Raw genomic sequence first — 24,028 nt, 5'->3', positions numbered from 1 at the left:
TCAAACTATTCCAGTTTGTAAATAATCCCCTTTTCCTGTAAGCTCTTCCTGTAGTTCATCAGGTAGGTCAATGAGGTATTTTAAGTACTCTTTGTCATTCTGTTACTAATACAAAATAACACTTTTCCATAAGGGAGTAGGAAGATTTGAAATGAAGGTTCTTTATGCTCACCTCTGTTTTGTGATTCTCTTTTATCTACTTATTTTGGACAGTCTTCTCTTTATTCCAATAAATAATTATTTTTTTACTTTCCCAGTAACTCATTTGAAATTAACGAAATTCTTGGCAAATGGCAACAGAGTGGAAATTCTACAAACCCTCTAAGTCCAGTAAGAAATACGAAGTTGAAGAGCAGGACCAACATGGTCTTTCAGTTGGTTAATTCTTTTTTGCCTATGCCAGAGAGACAGAAGAGGTTAGGGAAAATTAGCTGACACACAGTTATTGCTGGCCATGCAATGGACAGTTACATAGTCCTGAAGATGCCCTGGGATAAAGGCATCGTATGAGCACGAAAATCATTACTATAAATTATCTGTACCGGTGGCTAAATTGATGCTGTAGTAAACAAATCCTTGGTGAGTGTATCTGGAGTTTTCACATCAAAGGGCTGTCAGTCACCAGATTAGGCTGCTGAGGGGAGTGGTGGAGTCGCCATCCCTGGAGGGATGTAAAAGACGGGCACATGTAGTACTTAGGGACATGGTTTAGTGGTGGGCTTGGCAGGGCTGGGTTAATGGTTGGACTGTGGATGATCTTTTGAAGGTGTTTTCCAACCTAAATTATTCTATGATATTATTTCTATTTTTGGGAGGTGAGGGGAGGGAGGGGGAATGAAGGTGCTTGTGAATAAAAAGGGATCTGTTAATTGAAACACTGATTTATTTTTTAATGTGCCTGGCTTTCTTGCCTTTTCTTGATCAGAAGATACTTTAAATTTCTTTATTTCAATTTACTTTTTGTAAAAGGAATTTAATATCAATGAGGGATAAAATACTTACATTTTTAATAGATGTGTTACAATAGGCTCCCCAAGGTTCCAGAGGTACAAATCCTGTCGTGGTCTTCTGTATATATTCATAACTACAACCTTTCTTCATCTGTCTACAGCTTGTGCAAAAATAAACTTGAATTTTGCATTAATGTTCCTTCATTTCTCTTGTGGCTGTATCTTTTTGGTAAGACTGAATCTATCATAAATCCACATTTGAACTTTATCTACTTCTAGAAATAAATAGTATTTAGGTAACAAGGTTAGATATGCAGACTAAAAGCAGCTGCTTTTGGCGTTCTTAAGTGCTTTTCAGAAAATGCATCCTGTGGGAGTTAAAATACTACAAAGGCTTGTGTACTTAAGAAGTAGACTATTAAAGCAATATAGTGTGTTAGTCTTTGGTTGAATATGATTTACAGCAGAAAAGTCACGTTCTTGTGTTCTACCAAAAAAACAAAATTAACTGAAATACTGAGTGTGTTAGCTGCTGCATTTTCAACTAACATGTAGACTGAAGAGTAAATTCTATGCTTCTTAAACATATGTAATCTAATTAGCATTTGTGAGATTTGCAGGGGTGAGTTTTCCCCTTGGCATATGCAATTGAAAACAGAGAGGATGTGGGCTGCAGGCTGCTAGGGGCAGACATCTGCTTGGAGTGGACATCTGCATAGAGAAGTGCTCACATCCTTGCTCCCTGAGGACCTGGCATCCACTGCCATGGTTCACAAAGTTGTGAGAAGGTTTGTAATTATGGGGAAGTTCCTCAGCTGATGAAAACAAGTAGCAATCTGCTTTGAAGGGGAAAGAGGTTCAAAAGGTACTCCTTGAGATCACAAGGTGTAATTTAATTGAGACCTACTCTTAAGAACCCTGTGTTGCTGTAGTGCTTTACTGAAATCTGACTTGAAAAACAGGTCACTGCTTTTTGAGAGAATTTTTCCAAAGAAGTTAAGGGGCGGTTTCATTGGAGGTTATTTCTGCAGCATGGGCCTCGGCCAAAACTGAGACTGGTATGAAGGCTGATAATTAATCCTGTTTATCCTCTTATTTTGTGATAAAAGAATTAAGTCTGTTTTTCAGTGTATTTTTCAGCTTGATACACATCAATGAACTATCCCCCTTCTCATTAGTGCTTATGAGAAGCACCAAAGCCCTGCTAGTGTCTTTAACCACCACTGTCCAAACGATGAGCCTAACTTACTTCCCTTGCATTTATATGGTTTTAGCAGCTAAATTTTATTTTTCTTTGCTATACCTTTCTTTAAATGACAGCCTATGTTTATGCATCTTTTTTTATGTCATCTGCCAAAACATGTGTTAACAGTCATAAATTTTTGATGGAGGTAACAATCTGGACTGTGCCCCTGGATGTGACAAGCCAGCTCATCGCTACTTGTGCGCTACTTGCCAGCAAGACTTGGCATTCACCTTTCTTTCAGAGCACTGGTGTGCAGTACATGGAGGGAAGCTCCTGTCTGGTTTTTTTTATAGTAGCTCAGCTCAATGAAGCAGAACTTGAAATCAGATGTTTCACAAGAAAGCACTGACTCACCTCTGTGTTTCTGGAAGACGGTGAAAGAGTGGTGTCTGCAACAGTCATTGGAATGAGCAATGTAGTCCTTTGAGGGAGGAGTAGAATCAGCTATTTATATGATTCACTCTGTATTTCATTGATACTAGGCTCTGGGTTAAAAAATCTAGGACTGTTCTGCTGGCTTAATTCTTGGTGTATACACTACTCCTGTATGATTTTGGTAAAGAAAAAAGAATTGACATGCTCCATTTGGAATGGTATTTTGTATAAAGGGGAATTCATTCATTTACTGTTGTCAACAAGAAAGTAAAAGCTAGGAGTGATGCAGCTATGATGATTCATTGTCCAACATCAATATCTGCACTCTGTGTGTCATACAAAGATTGAGTCCATGCTGTCTAATTAAACCAAGTGGAGCTTGTTTGTTGTATATATAATACATAATTAAAATGAGACTTAAAAATAAGGCATTGTATGAGCAACACTGTACTTAGTTCTATCCAGTGACTTCCTGTGAGATTGCATCTGTTTCTCATATGTCCCAGAAGCGTTGAAAATCTCACAAAAAAGGGAGCTTTTTTTGAAGATTGAATGTTATGTGTTTACCATCATAGCCATAGGGGAAGGAGAGGTTTTTTTTTTCCCTGAGGGTCTTAGAAGTTTCAAAGTCTCTCTTGCAAGCTTCTGTGTAGGATTGAGAAGCAGTTGTTTCCAATCTCAGCTTCTATTTGTGTGTATAAGTACAGCCACAAACTGATTTTCCTCCTTTCTTATACCAGTCAGCCAAGTGCCAGTTTTATACCAGCCCTGGAGAGCATGAGTAACACTGCACTGCACTGGTAGATACTGTTTAAGTGCCAGATAGTCCCTCTACAGAAGAAGCTGTCTGCTTTTCCCTAGTCATCCCCATCAAACCCCACAGTCAGCCTCAAGCCTTGGAGATGAGAAATGGTGAAGGAGGCATATGTTGCAGCTTCTCAGGTGTAGGGCTGAGACCAAGTCCTCCTCCTCTGAACAGAGGGAAGAGGTCAGAGCAGTGATGGAGCACCCAAAGGGTCCCCACATTTGTCTGACTGCTCTGAAAGGAGAGGAGTGGCCACAGTTGGTGCTGCTAGGATGGGCCAGCTGATAAAGTGCCCTTACCAACGAGACAGGATGATCTGCCAGGACTCTAGCATAGGAAAGCAAAGCCATAGCCACTGCCCACCACCTTCCCCTGCCCTCTAGAAAAGAGGTTGCCGTTCCCTGAGCCCCTGTGGGCTGTCACTGCAGCTGAGACCTTCAGGAATGTTTTTGTGGTGGAAGAAATATATAGACATAGTTAACCTTAAAAATTGAGGGGGCTCAATTTTCTACATCTAGTTTAGCATTTGGTTTGTAGATTTTGGTTGATACCTTCAAGAAAATACCAGGGTCTTTTGTTACTTCTGAGAGTGTGCTTAAAAAAGAGCCGTTCACTTAACCACTAGCTGGTAAGTGGATTAGTTTGGCACATTAAAGCTTGAGTTAGGATGATGGTAGAAGAGAGTATTTGTCCTCAGTCTTTATCAATGGCTCTTGTCTCTAATGTTTCTTTTCTAGAAATTGAAAGAAGACTGTATGCATGTGTGATACTGTATTTAGTCTCTCAAGATGGCATTCCAGGTCTGCTGTTCAATTAGTGAGCGCGGTTCTGTAATCCTCGTTTAATTAGAACTCCTTGTCTTACTCCCTGAGAGTTGCATTTGTAATTGGCTTCTCACAAGTGAGAATATGCAGAGGCTACCTCAAAGGGAAGTTGTAATTTGCTGATGTGTGTTACTTACCTGTAGTTCTTCGAGAATGTTTCCTCTGCATATTCACATGATGGGTCGTGTCCACCTTCTGGTTGTCCCTGGGTGTTCACTGCCCTGCAGCTGTGGTGTGCAGTGAGAGTAGCTGAAGTTTCGGGCACTGTACATATCTTTAAAATCTCTGATCGCTTGGTGTCATGAGATGACCCTTGTACAGTCCTAGTAGTCCCTGCTCTTCTAGGAAAGTTCCTGTAGGTCACCAGCACAGGAGAACCAAAACCCACTGGTGTGAATATGCAAGGAGAGCACTCTCAAAGAGCGAGCCCAGGGTAAGTACCCTTTCTTTGTCTTCTGCGGTTAGCCAAGTATTTCAAGTGTTATTTTGTAAATTCTCTGTTTGCAAATTTGCTGCACTTTCCCTATGATGAAAATGTATTGAGATGAATGTCAGGGCTGTTGCCTGTCTGGCAAAACCCAGGAAAGTATCTGTATTTGTAAGTACCTGCTTCATTTCTAAATTGATATACTACTATCGGCGTGTGGGTGTGTACACATATTTGAGCTATAATATATATTTCTATCAGACAAAAAAGCACAATTGCAGTGCAGTTTTATACATTTTACAGAATTGCACTCTTTCAGTTGTATTATACTTGCATTAGATTAGATAGCAGAGTGAGTCACTGACCAAAAGTAGTCTTCTAATTGTAATTCTCAAAAGAGATTCTCCAAAAGAGGATCAAAGGTACATTGCTTTACACTTCTAAATTTTTTTCTGAATTTTTGTGTTTTCCAGACATGGAATTCTGTGAGACTCCCCATATTCTGTGCTCTGGCTACCAAACAGACTTACATGGTGTAGCTGAGCACAGTTACCCGCTTGAGGTGGGCTCAGATGTGGATACTGAAACAGAAGGTGGTGCCTCCCCGGACCATGCCCTGAGGATGTGGATGAGGGGGATGAAATCGGAACACAGCTCCTGCTTGTCAAGCCGGGCAAACTCAGCCTTGTCCCTCACTGACACTGACCATGAAAGGAAGTCTGATGGGGAGAATGGTAATGAAGATATGCATCTAATGTGCTGGATAGAAGTAGTAATTTACTTGAAACTTTCTTCTTCTCTTCTACTTCTCTTTTACTTTCCTTTTTTTTTTCTCCTTTCTTTCTTTTTCCCTCTTCCTTCTTATGCCTCTGTTTTATGGCAGGTAAAAGGCTTGTTTGGTATGTGTAGTGTATTTGTAGTGTAGATGGACAAAAAGACAAAGAAATGAAACAGTGTTTTTGTTAAAACATCTATTACTTTTCCCCCATTCTCCATTTCTGTGCCATAGGACACTTATCATTTCCTTTTAGCAGCCTATGAATTAGGTGCTAAAATAAATCCATATATGTGCTTTTAATAAACCCTTAGATGTACATTTAAATCCTGCTTTATGTGCATGTGCTGGCTTTTGTGCATAGCATTAAGACTCCACAACCAGGTGACTTCAGTTGGACAACCTGGAATCCAAAATACTCAATTTACATGTAATTTCAGTCTACCCCTGAAGATGTGTCTTTCTCAGTAGGACAGATGGAGGCAGGTCTTTGTCATGTCTCAGTTCTTTATTTCTCTGCATGTGGGGCTGGGATTCTGGGGTAGTTTTTGGGGCAGGAATTTGGGGGGGGGGGCGGGGTTGTTTTTAAATATTCATTGTCTTTCATGATCTTTTTACTTAACTTGCTATTCTTATGGTTTAGTGTTTCACAAAAGGGAAAAAGGTGTAATTAAATAACACTGTGCCTTAAATATTTCCTAAAGAGTATAATAAGCAAACAAATTTGTCATACTTAAGTTCAATAAGCTTAGCTTGTATTTTAATTTCTGTGCTTGAGCTACATGTTATGGCAGGTCTAAGTGTAGTTGAATATGCATTTCTAACTGGATAAGAGATAGGGAAAGTGGCAGATTGACACTTCAGTTTTTATAGTGGTACCTTTTTGTAGATCTGTAGTCATGAGAAGAGAGTTCAGACATGAATGTCATTTCTATAGTTAGGTGTTTTGAAATTGTGAAGTTGGAAACTGGTAATTATAATTTTATCTGCATGTTTGTCAGTGCCAGTGATGATGTCTGATACAGGTTCAAAGGTGTTAGATTATCTGCATAAGTTGGGGGGAAGAATGTTTTGGTGTACAGCTCGTCTTTTGAGGAGAACCAGTGAATTTTCAGGTGCCACCCTGTTTGCACCACGATTGATTGGTGGATTCCTGCCTTCTGGCTTCTGCCACATGCTGTGTGGGATCCATCCTCTAAAGTGGTGTTGTGGGAGGGAGGTTAGGATGGAGCTTGGGGGTTGTTGCATGGGTTGTTAGACATTTGGGTTTAGATGTTGGCTGAAGGAATTGAACCTGGTCTGCCTGGAATTGGTTGGCCCTTAACTATAAAAGTGGTGTAGAGGGAATGCTGCCTCAGAAAGGAATGTGCCTACTTGTACCGCTCAGGCTAAGAAATGCACCTGGTCACTTCTGTTTTAAGGTGCTGGGAAGCTGATGTGCTGAAAGCAGATTAAACATTGAACCAAGTTCTGTGTTTCAGTCTGGAATGCAGCGGTGTGGCTGGGTATTCATGATGTTTTTCTAGCCATTCAAGTTGCACTAAATAAGTCATCTTGCTATAGATGAAAATTGTTGTAGGTAGTAAAGGAAATGCTTTGCAGGAACCCAGGGTTTAGTGTCACTAAGATAGGACACATGGTCATTGTGCTTCACCAACAAAGAATGGAATGGTTCTTCTGAGTGTTTTGTCTTGGGAGAATGATTTTAATCAATTTAAACTAATTTTCTGCATGGTCTAGAATAGAACAGAGTAATCTTTTTGTGTGTGGCTTCAGTGTTTGATTCTTTGTAGGTTTTATAACAAAATTGTAGTCAAGAGTTTGTGTTTTAGGTATTTAAGTACAAATTTTAACTATGTAGTTGGGAAAGGAAAGTGAGGACAAGAGTAAGTTGGAAGAGAGAAACCGTGAGAGCACGTGCTCATTCGAACTCTTTAGTTGTCTCCAGGCAGGGTCGACAGAGCAGATACGGGTGCTTCCTGAGGCATTGAGTTGTTACAATAATTGCAGTCTTGAACGTTAATGTGGGTAAATTTGAAGACACCAATGGTTCAAGCTACAGGCATTTATTTAGTGCTTCACAGGTAAGTTCACAGTCACAATTCCTGATGCAGAGAGCAGTGTGCCTTCCATCTGGGTTGGCACTCAGTAACAAAGCATTCTTCAAACACAGGAGTTCAGAAATCTCTACTTAAGTGCAGGAGTAGGCAGCACATCTTTCTGTGTCTCTGCAGCCATTTGTGACAAGGGCTTTGTTGTAGAGCCACGAGTGTTGCATTTATCCCTGTCAGGCCCTGCCATGGAAGCAGACTTTATTTGTGCCAGCCAGTGTGGTGTGAGAGTGGGTGAGCACATCAGGTTGCTGGAAGTCCATGAAATGCTAGTTCCCATGGTACTGTCTAAAGGCTGTAAAAACAGGTACATACAAATTCTGGCTTCCAAAGAGTTGACCAAATGGCATGTGAACACAGCTACTTGTAACTGGGGTGCAGTTAATGAGGGAGATGATACGGTTGTTGCATTTTTTCAGAAAGGTAGTTGCTACTGTCATCTGTGTCTTCAAAGTGTGAGTTGGTTTTTGTTGTTGGGTGCTCCTCTATGAGCAGAATTCTGCTACACATGCAGAATAGGGATTTTTTTGTTAGGACAGCTAAGTGGGCTCTGGCAGACCTGCTTTCAGGACATTTTTTTTGCTTTATATTGATCTGAAGAAAATACACTTTTGCAAATGTTGTTCTGTTTAGGTGCTCCTTGAATTTCTCATAGTCTTTCAAAGCTTTAGCACGAGGATCCCTGACACGGGATATATACCCCATTATGTGTTCTGAGTAGCCCAATTTGAGAGCTTACTTAGGATTATTTTCCTTCATAGACACACCAACTCTGTCATAATCACTGTTTAAACATACTCTGGTTGTTTTGGCAGCATTGAACAGATTGTGTGAAACACCAACATTCCCATTTAAATTAATGTTGTCAATGTTAACAGCAACTAATAATAGCCTATTAGTGCACAGACTGCCTTCAGCTTTGCCTGGGGCTAAGGAAAATATATATTAACTGCAAGTAATGAATGACCAGTTTCTTGGGGATCATTGCTTATCTGTGGTATGGTATAAATAGCTTTATTTAAACAAGAACAGTGTTACTCTGCAGTTCCTGAATGAAAATTTCAGACAGAATAACAGTATCAGGAATAATTACTATATTCCATTGTAGAAGACTGCACTTCCCCTCAGCTCACCGAAACAGAAGTATCTGCCTGTCATCGCAGCGTAGCGGAACGTTGGGTTCAGCACTTGAGTCCTCCAGATTACTGAGCTGGTAAATTTAATTAGTTCTTTATTTTTCTGGAGTAAATATATGGCCTACAAGTGCATACAACCTTGATCTACCAAAAAGGTGATCTTCAGACCTGTGTCTAACACTGCATCATCCCACAGTAGGCAGCGTCCCAAGCAGGAGCCTGCGGTCTGTTTTGTACCTGGGTACTCCTTCCCCATTACATCACTCATGCAGTTCTTATGTTTTGCTTTCCAGGATGTTTGGGCAGCTGTGAAGTGCTGAGTTTTACCTCAAATGCATTCGTACCGTGCCATAATCCATTTCTGAGCCATGTTTGACTTGTCTGCACAGCCATCAACTCTTCTACTTCCAGCTGCAACATCTCCGCTCGGAGCCAGTATGGAACTGGAGCCATTTTCACAACACGATTTTTAGCCTGATTTAGGTTTTCAGATTGTTTTGAAGTACTTTAAAGGCTGACTTGTCTGGTTCACTCCTGGCACGTACTTACATGTTTTTATGCAATTAATGACTCTGCCTCTACTAAGTTGGGAGAGTTGATAGCAGAATACTGAATTTCCAGTTCTGGACAAGTGTACTGTGAAATGCACCCTCAGTCTTGGAGCCAGATTCATGTTCAGATCTTTTATGACACCTAGGCATTGGCCAGAGTTCACAACGGCTTCTTTGAGATTTGTAGGCAAGAAAATAGGGTGTTAGTACAGACTATACTACCACTAGACTGGTGGTGGAATATAAAGTGATTGAGTTCTATCCAGGGGATTTATTTATTTATTAATTTATTTTTAATTACCTATTTGTCTTTAAAAACTGAAGCAATGTGAGGGAAGCTATGAAAATATACTTGTTTCCTTTTTCCCACAGTAACCTCTCTTAACATCAGTGTACAGGATCAGATTCTATTTGGAATGATAACTTTAATATCATCAATAATTTTAGACAAGAAATACAGAATAGTAATATTAGCCATATATTGATAAATAGAAGTAGGAGAGAATTTAGTAGGTTACAGGTCAAAGCTGAGTGTAATGATATAGAAACAGGTAAGATTAATCTTGTGTAATTCATTTAGGTGTCTGTTTTATGCCCTGGGGGTAGTGGTCCATTTAACAGAGCTTTTGAGTCCCTAAATCTCTGGGGTTTTAGACTTTGATTGCAGGGCTGGTGGGTGACTTTTGGGCAAGTCACCTCTCAGGTCTTTGTACTCAAGATTCTGCTTCTTAGAGATACCTGGAAAAGGGAGAGAGAAGCTTAATTAGTAAAAGAAATACTGGAATTGCTGATGCTTTGTGAGAAGTAAATGCCACCATGTGAATGCTGTAGCTAGTTAATCAGGCATGGGGAGGATTTAGCTGAGGACAAGGTTCTGATTTAATTTATGGTGTGTGTCAATAGACCTACTGTGAATTCACACCTGTTTAAATTAGACTTGAATTTGTCTCTTCATAAAAGTCTTGTGTTTAATGCAAGAAAGTGAGAGCATTGGGATTAATGTTGCTGTTATTTACTGTTATTTTATAAACAAGCCAGTCATTAAGCTGATCTCTGGCTTTCTCATTTCTCCTGGAAAATATTATCAACAGCTACATTATAATAGCAATACGTGCTCTGAGAAGAGGTGTGCATGTGACAAACTCTCTATGAAGGGCTGTGTTTGTATCTGAAGTATTTCCATTAGCTCCTGTCCTGGCACTCTCTATTTACAATGGTGCAATTAAGAAATTGAGTTACTAATTTGCAAGTAGAGCAGTTAGGTCAAATATGTGTAAGTAGCTTTGAAAATGCAAAGGTAAACATCATCTTAATCCCATTTCATCTGTGCCATTTAGTATTATTCTCTTCATTCCTAGTGTGTTTTACTTTCCCAGTTTATTGTGGCAGGGATTGTGTTTGTACACTCCTCTCCCTTGGATGGTTTTATCACCTCAGGCAACCCCATCACTTAAACATAATGTAATGCCACCATTATTGAAATTTCTTCAACTTCTGGAGTTTACTGTAGTTTGTCAGTTATTTAAGATGTGATGCTCTCGGATATTTGACAGGAAAGGGTCTTTAATCTTCCCTTAATAAGACTTCTTTTGCTTCTGTTGAGTTGTGGCAGGTTTTCTTCTCTTTTAGTGTTTAGATGGTATTTTTGTTGGTTGCTTCTGATCTGACTTCAAAGCCTCCTCAGTGTAAAAGGAGGCACATGAGTCTCTGCAGTAACACAGCAGTGCCTTTTGGGGTGCACTGGAGTGCACGCTGATGTTGTCAGTGCTCTGCTGGAGTTGTTGGGTGTAAGATGCTTTTGGTGACCACAGAGTGGATCCTCTGGAAATATTTCTGTGTCAGAGGAAGCATGTAAGCCATCTGAATTGCTTTGAATATGTGTGAGATGCTTCTGTGAGCACTGTAACATCACCTTGGTTGTAATAGGAGAGTCTTGCATTTGTGCCCCCAGTATTTAAGCTATTTATGAAATTGCTTCTATATGGAAATTCAGCTGCTGATGAGTTGTTGTTTGCCAGTATTGTGGGGAAAATTCTGCCTTTCAAAATGCCTATCTTCATTACTTTTTTTGACTGACAGGGGCATTGCATCTGCATATCTGCTATTTTAATCCTTGCAGTTATCATGTGTTATATTAAAATCAGTAGGCAATGTTAGACATTCCCTTTCTTAAGTTTCTCTTTTAAGCACAATAAGCATTGATTTAAAGACAAATTTCAAACAATATTTTAATTTTTTACATTAAAGATAATAAAAGAGTATTTAAAACATAGCAGAAATAGTTTTTATACTCCATCATCCAAATGACCTTTGCCCACAGCATAGTAAAAAGCATCTTTGCATTTGGAGAAGGTTGTGTAATATTTTTAGCCCTGCAGTTTTGTTTTCTTTCATGGGTAGCTAAAAGAGGAGAGGGAAGCTTGAGGAGAAGAGTCAGGTCTAATTTTTATCCTAGAAATGAGTAACTTGGCATTAGAGCTCAAAAAAAGCCACTTGGCTTTCCTCCCCTGTGTTACGCAGAAACGACAGTGGATGTGGCTGAAAGAGCCTGTAGCAATATAAATTATTGCTCCTTCTTTCTTTTAAATCCTTTTGACTTGCTCAGATGGAAATGAGCATGCAGGAAAAGTACTTCCACAAATATTTTACAGTGCAAAAAGATGTTGTTGTGTTGCCACAGTTCCTGGGAAAGAGGCTTATCCGTGTTGCCAGAGGGGGAAAGATGTGATGGGACAGGCAGTGAAGGGTGCTGCAGTGCAGAAGTGTGAGGATTGTCTGACTCTTTGTTTCAACAATCTTGGTGAGACTAAGAGGGTGCTGAACAAAACACTTTCCCTGCTGTTAAACATTGACCATGAATTCTGCATGAGGACGTTGCTGGACTGGTGCATTGCTGGGAACGATTCCATTCTAAACAACCAACATGTATTCCCTGATGTTTTATTTATGTTGTTTTATCATCAAGTTTGTGATATGTTTTATTTCTCATGTCTTCTGGTTAAAATGTATTAGGAGATCAGAAATCAGCTTCAGAGAAACGAACTACAGTCATATTTTATATGTATATTCTTTGGAATAAATTATTTTTGTTTAATGCTGGTTTAGTTTAATATTTATTTGAAATATAAGCACTTCTCACTTATCTGTCTTAACATGTAAATGTTCCTGACAGTTGGAACCTGGTTTTCATTATATTTTAGGATGTTCTGCTGAAAGCTGCCAGTAGAACTTGATCAGTGCACAATAAGGCTAACAGGAAAACTTGTGATTTCTGATCGTAGAATATTTTACTTTAAGGCTACCAGGTAAGTATGATCAAATTAGTCTTATTTGGTTCCTTACGCCCTCAGGCAGTATGGTTTTAAATACACAGGTATCTAGAGCGCTTTTTCTTCCCCCTAGGAAAATGTTTTTCAGCTATTCCAAACAGTAATAAATACTGTAAGTGGGATAAAAAGAAGGGATCTAGCAAATTGGTACAGGAGTAGCAGAAAAGTGGACAAATTATCCTTTAAGGGTCTAGCAAGGTTTAATCTAAATATCATTTCTTCTTGACAGTATGCAATCACCTAAGAATTTATTGTCATCCTATCATGGATGACAAAAGATTGGTCATTCTTCCTCCTCAGCCTTTTTGCTTTTTTTTTCCCTTCGTTTTTACCCATTTAATTGTGAATTAAATTACATGAGAGAGTCTTATCTTCCATTTTAAAATCTCTTAGTATTTCATTTCCTCTTGGGGGTAGGTATAAGATGAAGATCAGTATAAATCTGTATTATTCAGTTACAAATATTAGCATATTCTCGTCTTAGAAATGGGAAGCATTGATAGTAGCAAATAGCTTTGGTCAGATCATCTAGAAGAAACATAGAAAATGGAGACAGTGGCTGCTCTCAAAGTCTTCTAAAAGTGAAAACTAAACAAAGTGCATTAGACTATTTCTTATTTCCGCAGTAGGAAATAGGGTAAGGATGGGAAATTGTATATAAAATTACAGTTACTTTGTACAGAATAATGCAGATTTGAATACTGCTTGTTTCAGCTTGCTTTCATACACAGGTCTTACGAAACATAATTCAGTATTTTAGATATTCATTTTGCTTCTCCCATCATACCTCACTCCACTCTGACTATATATTGCACCAGGAGCATGAGAGGGATTGTGTATGATTAGCTCTTCTAATACAGAGCACAGGTCTAGCAGCACTGACTAATTCCTGCAGGCAGCTTCCTCTCCCTAGCAGATGTTTTTTGAGTAATATTTTAATTAGATCCACGTTTTCCGATGACTAATTATATTGCCAGTGTTGTTTCTTTATCTTAAGTTTCTACTCCAGATGATTTGCCATGTGGATTTTAGGCAGTGCTTCACCAGTGCTGATGTTCAGGTGAGCAGCACGTGTCAGCTCCTGATCCTCGGTTGTTCGCCGTGAGATGTGTTGGCAGCACAGAGGAGCAGCCCTTTGGGCGACAGGCACCAAATGCTCTAATGTAACTGTGTTCCTTTGCCTTGGGTGTTACCCAGCAAAGGACCTGGGGAAAGTCAGTGATCTGGAGGATGCTTTATTCCATGAAACCACGCTTCCTAAAAGACTTATATGTGGGAGGAAGCGGCTGGAAGTGAGGATGATGAGATATCAGGTCAGGGTTGTTTAGCTCCATTGCTAGGAACCTTGCTAAAAGCTACCAAGAGCAAGTAGGAAACCCAAGGGACAAAAGTTAAGAGTACTTCTAAACTGTATCTAGTATTTATTATGGTTCATAGCACTCCTCCCTTCCCACCTCATCAATTTTGTACATTAGAGGGATTTTATATCTTCTCTGGCATTGTTGAAATCAAGACAGCATGGTGCACTGGAGCCAAGAGAAGAAGAAGCATCACTATTTTAACTACATGCAAGTTGAGAAAGAAATGTTAGTGACTATTTAAACGTCCTCCTATCCCCAGTGATATGCATGTTAAACAAATGTGAACACAGGAATATCAATGATTTTGAATTTCTGCGACCTGACTTTCTCCCTGGTTTTCTTTCTCTAAAGATCCTTTATAGTTTTAGCATTGGTTGTGCTAATAAATACTGATTAGTGTGCTTCCAGTTTGATGCAGCCAATGTTGTCTTATCTTAGGGGTATATTTGTGGAACAGTTGAATGTTATTGATGAACTGCTAATTTTCTTTTGGCTTTTGAATCCAGTCGTTGTAATGAGCATTACCAAATGTTGCTCTGGGCTTGTTTACATCAGTGTAGTCAGCATGTCACTTGCTTTGAAGCTGAAATGAATTCACATTAGTAAATGAGCTTGGAATATTTCATGGTAATTTATCCTTGTCTTTTCCAAAATATTGTTACATTTCCTATCAGTCAAGTACCCTGGCCAAGGAAGAGTTGAAGATGGATGTCCTGTAGGAATGGCTGAAGCCGTTTCTTTAATGAACCTAATGTAAAGAGAGAGTTTCCTTACGGTGTGGTGCGTTTGCCTGTAGGATCTTCCCCTGTTGCTCCACTGAGCTGTTACTCACTGGTGGGCTGTTCAGCATTCATAATGGTATTAAGTGGCTCTCCCTTACACTCTCAAGCAATGCCTTTTGTCTTAGGGAAAGTTTACAAGCGAAAAGGAGCCTTCATGCCACAAACACCCCCCAGGTTTTCCATAATCAGTGCAATAAAATACATTTAATCAGGTGTTGTTCACATCTTTCTTGGTAGCTTTTTAACTCTAATATGATGCAGTGTGATTTTCCCTCTCTGCCTACAGATATTTTTGAATAAATGTAAAATAAAAATTAATATGAGCACTTTATATATACCAAAGCCATGGCAAGTGGTGTCTAGACTTAAGTACCCTTGTCATTGCTTTGTCCAACAGCAATTTCAAGTGGCATTTTTAGTTTGAGGACATCATATTTGATTAACTTTTCACCAAACAGTGTCTTTGAGACATCAAGCTTTCTCATGTTGTCCAGTCACACTAGGCTCTGTTTGTTGAAGTGGTGGAATCATTTGTGGTGCTGTGAGTTTATGTTTTTCTGCATAGTTGGGTATAAACACACCTCCTGTTGCACAGTCAGAAGGTACCTTATGTAGTTCACTTGAATCTTACTTGATATGAATCTGCTTGAACTGATGATGGTGGGATCATACAATAGAGCTGCTTGCTCGTGGTGCATTGTCAGTGGGACCTGATGAGTGGTGCAGTGCTAGAAACTGATCATTTCTTTTCTTTATGATGGTAGAATTTACAGATGCTGGCATCTTTTGATTACCTCAACAATCATAGAAGTAGAATGTACTTGAATACAGCTACTCCTGCAGGTTCTCAAACTCCTTCATAAGATAAAGGTGTATTTTGTGATATTGTCTAGCTGGTGGTCTGCACAAGCCAGACCTTACTGAGGTACAGCTGCATTTTGGGGGTGGCAATGGATTGCATGTTCCGGTCACTTGTCAGGTAGGGATGCTGGTTTCGGTTATGCTGCTGATCCCAGGTAGGGGTGAAACTCTTGCTGTAAAGGAATAAAGCTCCTGGTGAAAGGAGAATCTGGAATTTATTTATCCAGAGACTTAAAAATAACTTCTGTGAATATTTCATAATTTCCTCCTGTAAAGAGGAGGGTAGTGATGGAATCTCATTTGTAGGCACAGATACTGTTTTTGAAAGGTCAAGATAGAGGTAGTGAATACACCCCTAGCTTACCATGGGGTCACCTTCCTGGTATAATTAGAAAAGACCTTGTTTAGGTCTGGCCAGAGGTCATGCCTTGGTAAATAAGGTGATGTATGTTTTCTTTGTAGTGGCTCATTCAGATTAGCTCAGCATAAATGAAACCCATCTTCATGCATGGTTTCTCTTTTTGGGAGTGGTGCAACAATCTAGTCAACTTGTTTAGTTCTTCATGTGCTTTCCTGACTCTGAAGATACATTTACGTCTCAGTAGCCTGAATGGGAGTGAAAGAGCCTTCATATTGTGGTGTAACAACAGAGGAGATGGAAGCTGCTGTAGTGAGGAAGAAACCAGCCTCAGTTGTTATCTCATAGGTGGTTGGTGTGTTTGGGGTTAGCTGTTGGTTTTCTAACAAGTCTCTGCTGTCCTTTGGTGTCTTCTCAGGGCCAGTGGCGTAAGGGAAGCTGCCATCCTGAGAGTTCTGTCCACATTGATAGAAGGGGAATGTGGGAGATGGCCTGTGGTACAGGTGCATGAGGAAGCCATCATATCCCACCTCTCTCTTGCCCCAATTTAGCATCAGACTACTTAAGGGTTTTGTGCCTTTGTAAAAAATCCTCAGCCCTTCCCTCTCCCGGCTCAGGAGTTGGTAAGACATCTGTTCAGTGCTTCTCCATTGCTTCAAGCAGAGGAAGGCTGTCCCTCCCATGTTGTGTGAGTCTGTGGGCTAGCAAGTGCTGGTGAGCACTTGTGAAGGTGGGAACAATGGCTGCAGGCTGCCAAAGGCAGCAGAGCCCAGATGTTTTTCTTCCAGAGCATCTGTAATTGTTCCCCGCTCAGAATTGCAGCTCTTCCTTTCTAACGAGGGGCGCAGCCCAAATGCTTTTTGCAATGTGCTCAGTGTGTCTGTAGCCATCTTTTATGTCTCTGTCCATGGGGAAAAAAATAATTGAGTCATTCTTCCTCAAGCCTTTGTGGCTGCCTGTTCAGTCAGTCCTGTGTTCATCTCAACACTCCTATTGATGGTTGCATTGATTATTTTTATTCTAGTCTGTGATTCTGTCTCCATTCTAGCTTTTTAATTTTTATAGTTTGCTTCCTTTTGAACAACAAATTCAGCTTTGGTTGGCTGTGTGCATATTTTGTTAGAAAGACAATCTACTGAATACAGATTTTTCCACAGTAGCTAATAACCTACACTACTTGAAAGCTCCTTTTTCTTTTAATAACATATCTTTTCCAATACATTTTCTGATTACTGCACTACAGTTCGATTTTTATTGGATCATTTTAGAGCATAATAATTCATTTCTGATCCCTAGTATCTCTTGTCCATGTCTGAAGTGGGCCACGTTATTTCAGTCACTCGTTTCTGTTTACATCTTTTCTCTGAAGAGTGTCTTCTGCATTTTGTCTCAAAATATCTTTGTCTGGCATCACCATTTTAGTCTTGTGATATCCAATTTCCTTTTGATACAGAATCAAATAGAAGCATTGTCTGTACTTTACCAGCCAACTATATCTGAATTTTTTTGAGCTTTCTCGTAGGTACCTTATAAATTGTTTTGTGGCTAATAATAGCAAAACCACATGAAGACCTGGACAGGAGGAAAAAAAAGTAGAAAGACTGTTTTGTACTGAGTACCTTTTTAAAACAATACTACAGCTGTACATACAATAAAATAAATGTGTTTATATGCAATTACTTTAGAATTCAAACCATGCTTGTTAATGTTAAATAAAGAGCCATAATAAGTAAAGGGTTTAAATCAGTCAGGGTATTGTGCAAATCTTTGTAGAATTATTTGTACATTCATTGCTTCTATAATAGGTTAGAAAGAATTATTATCTTCTGCTTGGGAAAAAGGGGGGGGGGGGGAAGAAAAACAGAAGCCACATATCCCTTCACGTGGCAGAAAGCTACATCAGAGCCTGAAACTTCAGTTACATTTCTCTCTCAGGCTCCATACGAACTCTTAAGATACTGAATCACGGCCAAATTTATGGCAAGAAGCCTCCATTAAGAGAAAGGACAGTGAATTACCATTTTCAAATGGTTTCAGATTCTTTTCTTCCAAAGCTTTAGGTTTGTGTGGTCATGAAAGAAGATGTAATCCCTGGTTTGTGAACTTATGTAAATTGATCCTGGCTGTAGTGAGCTGGCAGAGCTCAGGTTGTAGGTTCTCACTGGGGAAATCTGTGTTAGGAGTCAGAATGCAGAAACACAAGTAACCTGCAGTCAGCTTGGGAGCAGCAAGGATAGTCCATGAAGTTGGGATCTTTGGGAATTAGCTTTGCCAGCTCAGGTCATGTTTTGATGATAATCTTTGACAGCAGTTCCCTTTATCACCAAAATCCTAAAGCCTCCTGCCCTGCAATCCCTGTGGTTGCTGCCTGTTCAGTATATAAAGATGTCATTTGTGAATTTATGTGCCCATGGGAAAGAACCAGTAGCTGATTACTATTTGAAGTGTAGTTCTCTAGTTTAGGGGTACAACATAACTGCCAAAAATGCGTGGCAGGAGCCTCCTATCCTGCTGTCCTTCCTCCTTCCTGTGATGATGTTCTGATGTTCTCCGCTCAATTGTCTCTTTTAAAGTCTCCTGTCCCCTGAGAACATCAGCAGATTTCTGTGATGATGTTGATAAAGTCTTAGATTGATAATAATCTGAAGCTTGAATTTTAAATAAGTATCAGTGTGCTGATAAAGGTTAAAAGCCAAACTAAAGTCGAAAAGTGGAAACATGAGGTGTTAAATTAGTTTTAAAGTATCTGCATAATTTTCTGAAGAAGTCATTCCTGGAGAACTAGGGGACCTGGTAATACTCCTGTGATGCAGAGAGAGATCTTTTGATGTGTATATCTACTTCTTCATGCATAGCCTTCTAGGATGCATGTTTGGGGTTGGCTCTCTTGCTTTTGGTGGGAGGTGGCAAATACACACCTGCTCTGTCTCAATACAGCTGCTTCTTGTAGCATCTTAACCAATTTGAGTCATGGCAGTATTTATCTACCTCATAAATGTGAGTGGTTGCACTGAAATCAATTGCTACTCAAATTAAAAGTTAAACAGATGAACAATGTGGAATATTTTTATCTTAGTTGATAAATTCACTGTTGGTTTTTAGCTTGGCTTGCACAACTGATACATCAAGATTTCAATTTATTTACAACGTGCTTCAAAATTCCTCAAAATAGAGAATTCCTCCTCTTGTTTTCATATATTAACCTGTGTGCAAATACAAGAAAAGCAAACATCCCAAACAGCAGCTGCTTGGGCAGTCGAGCATTTGCTCCTGTTGGTATAGATAATAATTGCATTTGGAGAAGTTCTTCTACTGGTTTATGTCAAGTAGTTCATGTCCGTAATCTCAGATTTGGCCCTTCTTTGGAGGCTTCCAATGATCCACCAGAACAGGAAGAAGAAAAGTAGGGACAGTTGCCTAGAAATTTTCCACTACAAGTAGGTCTTTCTCACAGGCTCATTGTGTGTGGCTGATTTTATTACTTCTAAAGATATTTTCGTAGTGTTTGTTTTACAGGTGGTGATCTGAAAACAGATGAAAAATATTTTAATGTATATGTTTTTCTAATCAGTCATTTTATTACCTTAGGAATAGCAGAACAAGGAACAACCTTTTATTAATCTAACCTGATTGATGTCAAATGCCTACCAAATGTGATGGCATTTCATAACCCTACATCTTTGAATTTTCTCTTGAATGTGGTTTGTTTCTACTAGTATGAGGACACCCAGGGGATTAGTTAGAGAAATGCTTCTGGCATGCTTCTGGGTCACCTCAATTGTGTGATAAGCTGGTAACTGTGACTAAAATTTGTGGTCATCCTAGAGGAAAATAGAGAATAGAAGGCCCAGTTTCATTCAGCGGTCATTTCAGAGGCTGAAATTGTAGTTACAATGAGAAAGCTGTAGTTACTCCCATTCTGCTGGGTGGAATTTAAAACATTTGGATTTACTCTGGCTGTGCTGGTAACACCACATTGCTGCTTCTTTATAGGTTGTATAATAGTACTTTGAAATCTGGCCTCTCTTCAGTGTACACAATGAAGTTTATCAGTTAATGGAATAGTAGGAAAAATAACCCTAATCCGAATAAGATGCTGTCATAGAGACAGGTCACGAGCGAAGGGTTTAGTTAACTCTGTTAACCTTATCACTTGGCAGTTTTCTAATCTCCTAAACAGTGCTTCCAGGCAGTGACTCTTCTTATTTGTATTATAAGACTTCTAATAGATTCTCATCAAAATCAAGCCTTATTTTACTCTGTTACATAGATACGGTTAAAAGATGAGGGCATCCTCAGCAGAGCACGAATGGTACACAAGTATTGATTAATTTAGCTCTGTTATCTCCCAGGTTCATTCTGAGTTTCCTATAATATGCATAAACTCTGATACAGATTTTTGTTACTAACTGTGAAGGACTTCATTATTATCTGTTACTAGGATGGTGTCAGGTCAGAATTTGCACAAATGTTTAGTTTCTGCATAAGAAAGCCTTTTATTATGCCAAGGATAATTGGTTTTTTATATATTTTTAATTGATTGAAACCTTTGTTTCCCACATTATTTTGTAGCATAGAAGTTACAACAGTGGAAATGGGGAAGTGGAACAGACAGTTAAATGTAGCACTTGCTCCCTTTGTTGCTGTTGTCTATTTTAGAAACATTCATTACAAAATACAGTTAAGCACACTGTTTTTAATTTCTTAATGATAGATAATATATTTATTAAAATAATAAAATTTATCCTGTTTACTCTTTAATATCTGAAAGCTAGGGGCCGGGGGTGGAGGAGAGCGTGCCACAGTATCTGTGTTAGGGGCATGAATTTTTATGGGAAATTGTAGTGAAAGATGTCAGAAATGTACTTGTTACCTGATATTTAAGCTGGAGACATTAAAAACACCACTGCTGACACAGAAGTCACTACAGAACACTTGGAAGATCCACAAGGAAACCGAATGAAGTTCAGTGCAGGAATAGTAACCAAATATAAAATATTTAATAGGATCCACTTTGGAAAGCAGTAATGCTGAAAGGGACCTTAAGGGCCAGTAAATGAGATAAATGGAGCCAACAAGTCAAATGCTACTTTGGGCTGCCTGTGTACGTGCATCTTGTGAAGGATCTATGAAATATAGCAGATGTCAGTAAGACCTCTCTGACAAGTCAGGTCTGGGCATTTCAGCACCAGAGATGTATAAAGTTGAGGAGACTCTGAGGAGTGCAGAGTGCTGCTCTGTCTCTGGGACTTGTTATTCAAGCAAGTATTTTCTTTTTTTAAGTGTGAATCTGTGGAGAATGTCTGAGCTGTCTCTAAGATTGCTCTGAAATGAGTATGGGGAACAGGGAGGGAAGACCTTTGGAGGTCTTGGCATCGCAGATGTTTCACTATGAACACAGTGTAGAATATGTAGCAGAATCGACCTCCTGGCAGGCAGAGACTCAGCAATGTTGGTTCAGTAGCTGTAATTGCGGCCTGAGAAATTTAAATATGAACTCAAGACAGTTTTCAAACAGCATAGCCATTCAACACTGGAGTGGTTTACTGAGGGATGGAAAGTCCTTAAGCACATAGAGCCCTGGGGGGAAAGTTTTTCAAAACAGGCTTGAGCTGAGCCTTGCGTTCTGAGGGTTAACACAAGGGTCACTGGCTGGAGCTGTAGCTCTGATTGTGAAGGTGATCACACTGGATGGGTGCATTGGCTCTTCCTTTGCTTCATAATCTGTAAAGCTATTATGTTTTTACTGACTATTAAATTTTTCAAAGATGTCTGTTTTAGAGCAGCACGAAGCAATAAATGAAGTGGTAGAGGCTTTGTGGCTGCAGTTGTTTAAAACCAGCCGACACGATTGAGTGTGTACTGTAGAGGACATGACAGGCATGTGATTCATTGATTGCAGTTCTTCATCAGTTTGTAGTCGAAGGAAATAACCTCATAGATCTTTCCATCTCTGACTTGTATGACACTGTCTATAGTTCTTGCAGCTGCCCTAAACATTTGGCAACTGGCCCAAGCCCAAAAATTAACACTAAGAAATTAATTTTCTATAAACTAATAAGGACAAAGCCATTCAATCTGTTGCTTATACAGAAAGCTTATTGAATCTGAAGACTATACATCTGGGAATGAGCTGGTTAGAATCCATTTGTGAAATAATAATGCCAGCATGTCAGAGAAGTACTTGTGCTGTAATCAGTCATTAAATAAAGGGGGCTTCAGGTAGAATGCAGGTCAAGAATGTGGTAGCCCAGATAGGCGAATGTTTATTAAAGGTTGAAGCAAAGAAAATCAAGAAGAACACATCTAATCAAACCGTGCCAAGATTAAATTAGAAACATCCCTTCATTATCTTACTGCATTGCTGCCCTTCCCAATGAGGTGTTGAGAGTGGTTTGATTTTCTCCCATATAGTTTGCCCTGCAGACTCACAGGTATGGCAGGGTTTGTTTCTTACCAAGTTTTCCATCTATTCAAGCGTGTTGGCTTTTCTCTCTCAGTTGGAGTTCAGATGGGTCCAGGCAGATATGATTTTTCGGTTCCCAGAGCACTTGATTGAGGATGGACACTGCTAATTAATCCACTTTGCATTTTGAGTGGCTGATCCCCAAAGCCTCTGTCAGCACAGTGCGTCTCACCTGTGATTACTTTTCATCTCATCTGTCAGGAGCAGGCTTGGGCAAATACGGGCTTTGGAAAATTTTGAATTGGGGATTTGGTAAATCTCTTGAGCCTGTCTGTATGTCTTGTCACACACTTGATACAGATAATGAAAATCTTCTGTTACCATTTTTGTCTCTTATCATTGACCTCGCATAAAGAAAAACATTAAATCTTTTAATATTTAAATTAGCTTGCTTAAAGCTAAATTCCAAGTAAGTAATACCATAGTTATATTATAAATTGGGAGCTTGTTGAATGCTATTCTGTAATTTGACCTACTGACTCAGAAATTTAGAGTTTACTGTGCTTTCACTAGACTTCATCTCGTTAGCTACCTTGTGGCAAGAATGCTTTTCTTTAACAAGGAAGACACAGTGGGAGTGGCTACTAATTAGTAGAGCTTGTTCTGCTTTTATGAATGTAATGATCTAAATACAGTTTGATGAAGTCATCTGGAGTTCTTCACTGCTGAGTACTTGCTGTGCACGAGATGAGTCCTCATCTGTCTTTGTTTCAGGTATATTATAGATGTGAAGCACATCATCTCTGCTGTTAACTACTTCTCAGTAATGGATTGATATCACATCAACGTTTTTCCCCTCCAAGTCATGTATCTGCAAGGACTGTGTACAGGACGTGTCTTGTAGTCACTGCGTGAGACTGACTCTCTTTTAGTAGTCAATCCTTTGCTTATTCTTAAAATTAACATGCAGAGATTGTTTTGCTTGACTAAACCGTACAGACTGTTTCTCTTGAAGAGCAGTAGCAATGACTTTCCTATGCAGGGAGTGGCATGTGACCAGTTTGGTCAGACACTGGAACGTGAGATGTGATGGACTCACTGGCACTGGAGGCATTCAGAAAACATGGAGACACGTCACTGCAGGACGTGGTTTAGTTGACATGGTGGTACAGGACAGACGGTTGGACTTGATGATCTTTGCAGTCTTTTCCAACCTTAAAGATTCTGTGATTCTTTGTCAGTCAAAACCATTAAATTGCCTTGAAACAAATGCTTTAAATCAGGTGTTGTCATTGTTCATTGACAGCCAGGAAAATTGGATTTAAATGTGAATACAAAACAGTATATTTCTTGCAATAGGTCAGTGTATTTAAATAAGTTTACAAAAGCATTTGGAGTGTGTAACTGGCCACCTTCTCTTTTATCATCTGTTGCACTGGTGTGTTTCTTTGTGACTGCTGCATCCAGTGAGGCAGGGGAAGGTACTCATGGCACTTCATCATCTCACACTTGAGCATTACACTTCATGACTCCCCTATCAACATTAAGACATACGAAACAGTGACCCTTGGCCTAGAATTTTTTTAACGAGGCCTGAAATTCAAGTTCTGTGTCAGTCTGGATTTGGTTTAAAAGCACAGTGAGCAAATGTGACTGCCCCGAGCTCTGACGGGCAGTGTGTTCTGTAAATTGCCGAGTACCAGGCACCCCAGCAGCTCGGTGCAGCTCAGC

The 24,028-nt window shown here is 39.5% G+C and overlaps 1 protein-coding gene across 2 annotated transcripts in view; it reads left to right on the top strand.

Annotated features, from left to right (window-relative positions):
- The window catches only part of TENM1 (teneurin transmembrane protein 1), a gene marked incomplete at both ends in the record, with an annotated part of 246,298 nt that overhangs the window by 25,013 nt on the left and 197,257 nt on the right, over positions 1–24,028 (top strand). For both annotated transcript variants that reach the window (XM_084269240.1, XM_084269239.1), the window contains one exon: positions 5,101–5,361. In XM_084269240.1, the coding sequence (XP_084125366.1) occupies positions 5,101–5,361 (261 nt within the window). The remainder of the gene's footprint in view (positions 1–5,100; positions 5,362–24,028) is intronic.

The sequence above is a fragment of the Gallinula chloropus genome, assembly GCF_964237585.1.
Source record: "Gallinula chloropus genome assembly, chromosome: 11".
NCBI lineage: Eukaryota > Metazoa > Chordata > Aves > Gruiformes > Rallidae > Gallinula > Gallinula chloropus.
The sequence above is the reverse complement of the archived record's forward strand: the minus strand, read 5'-3'. Positions and strand labels throughout refer to the sequence as shown.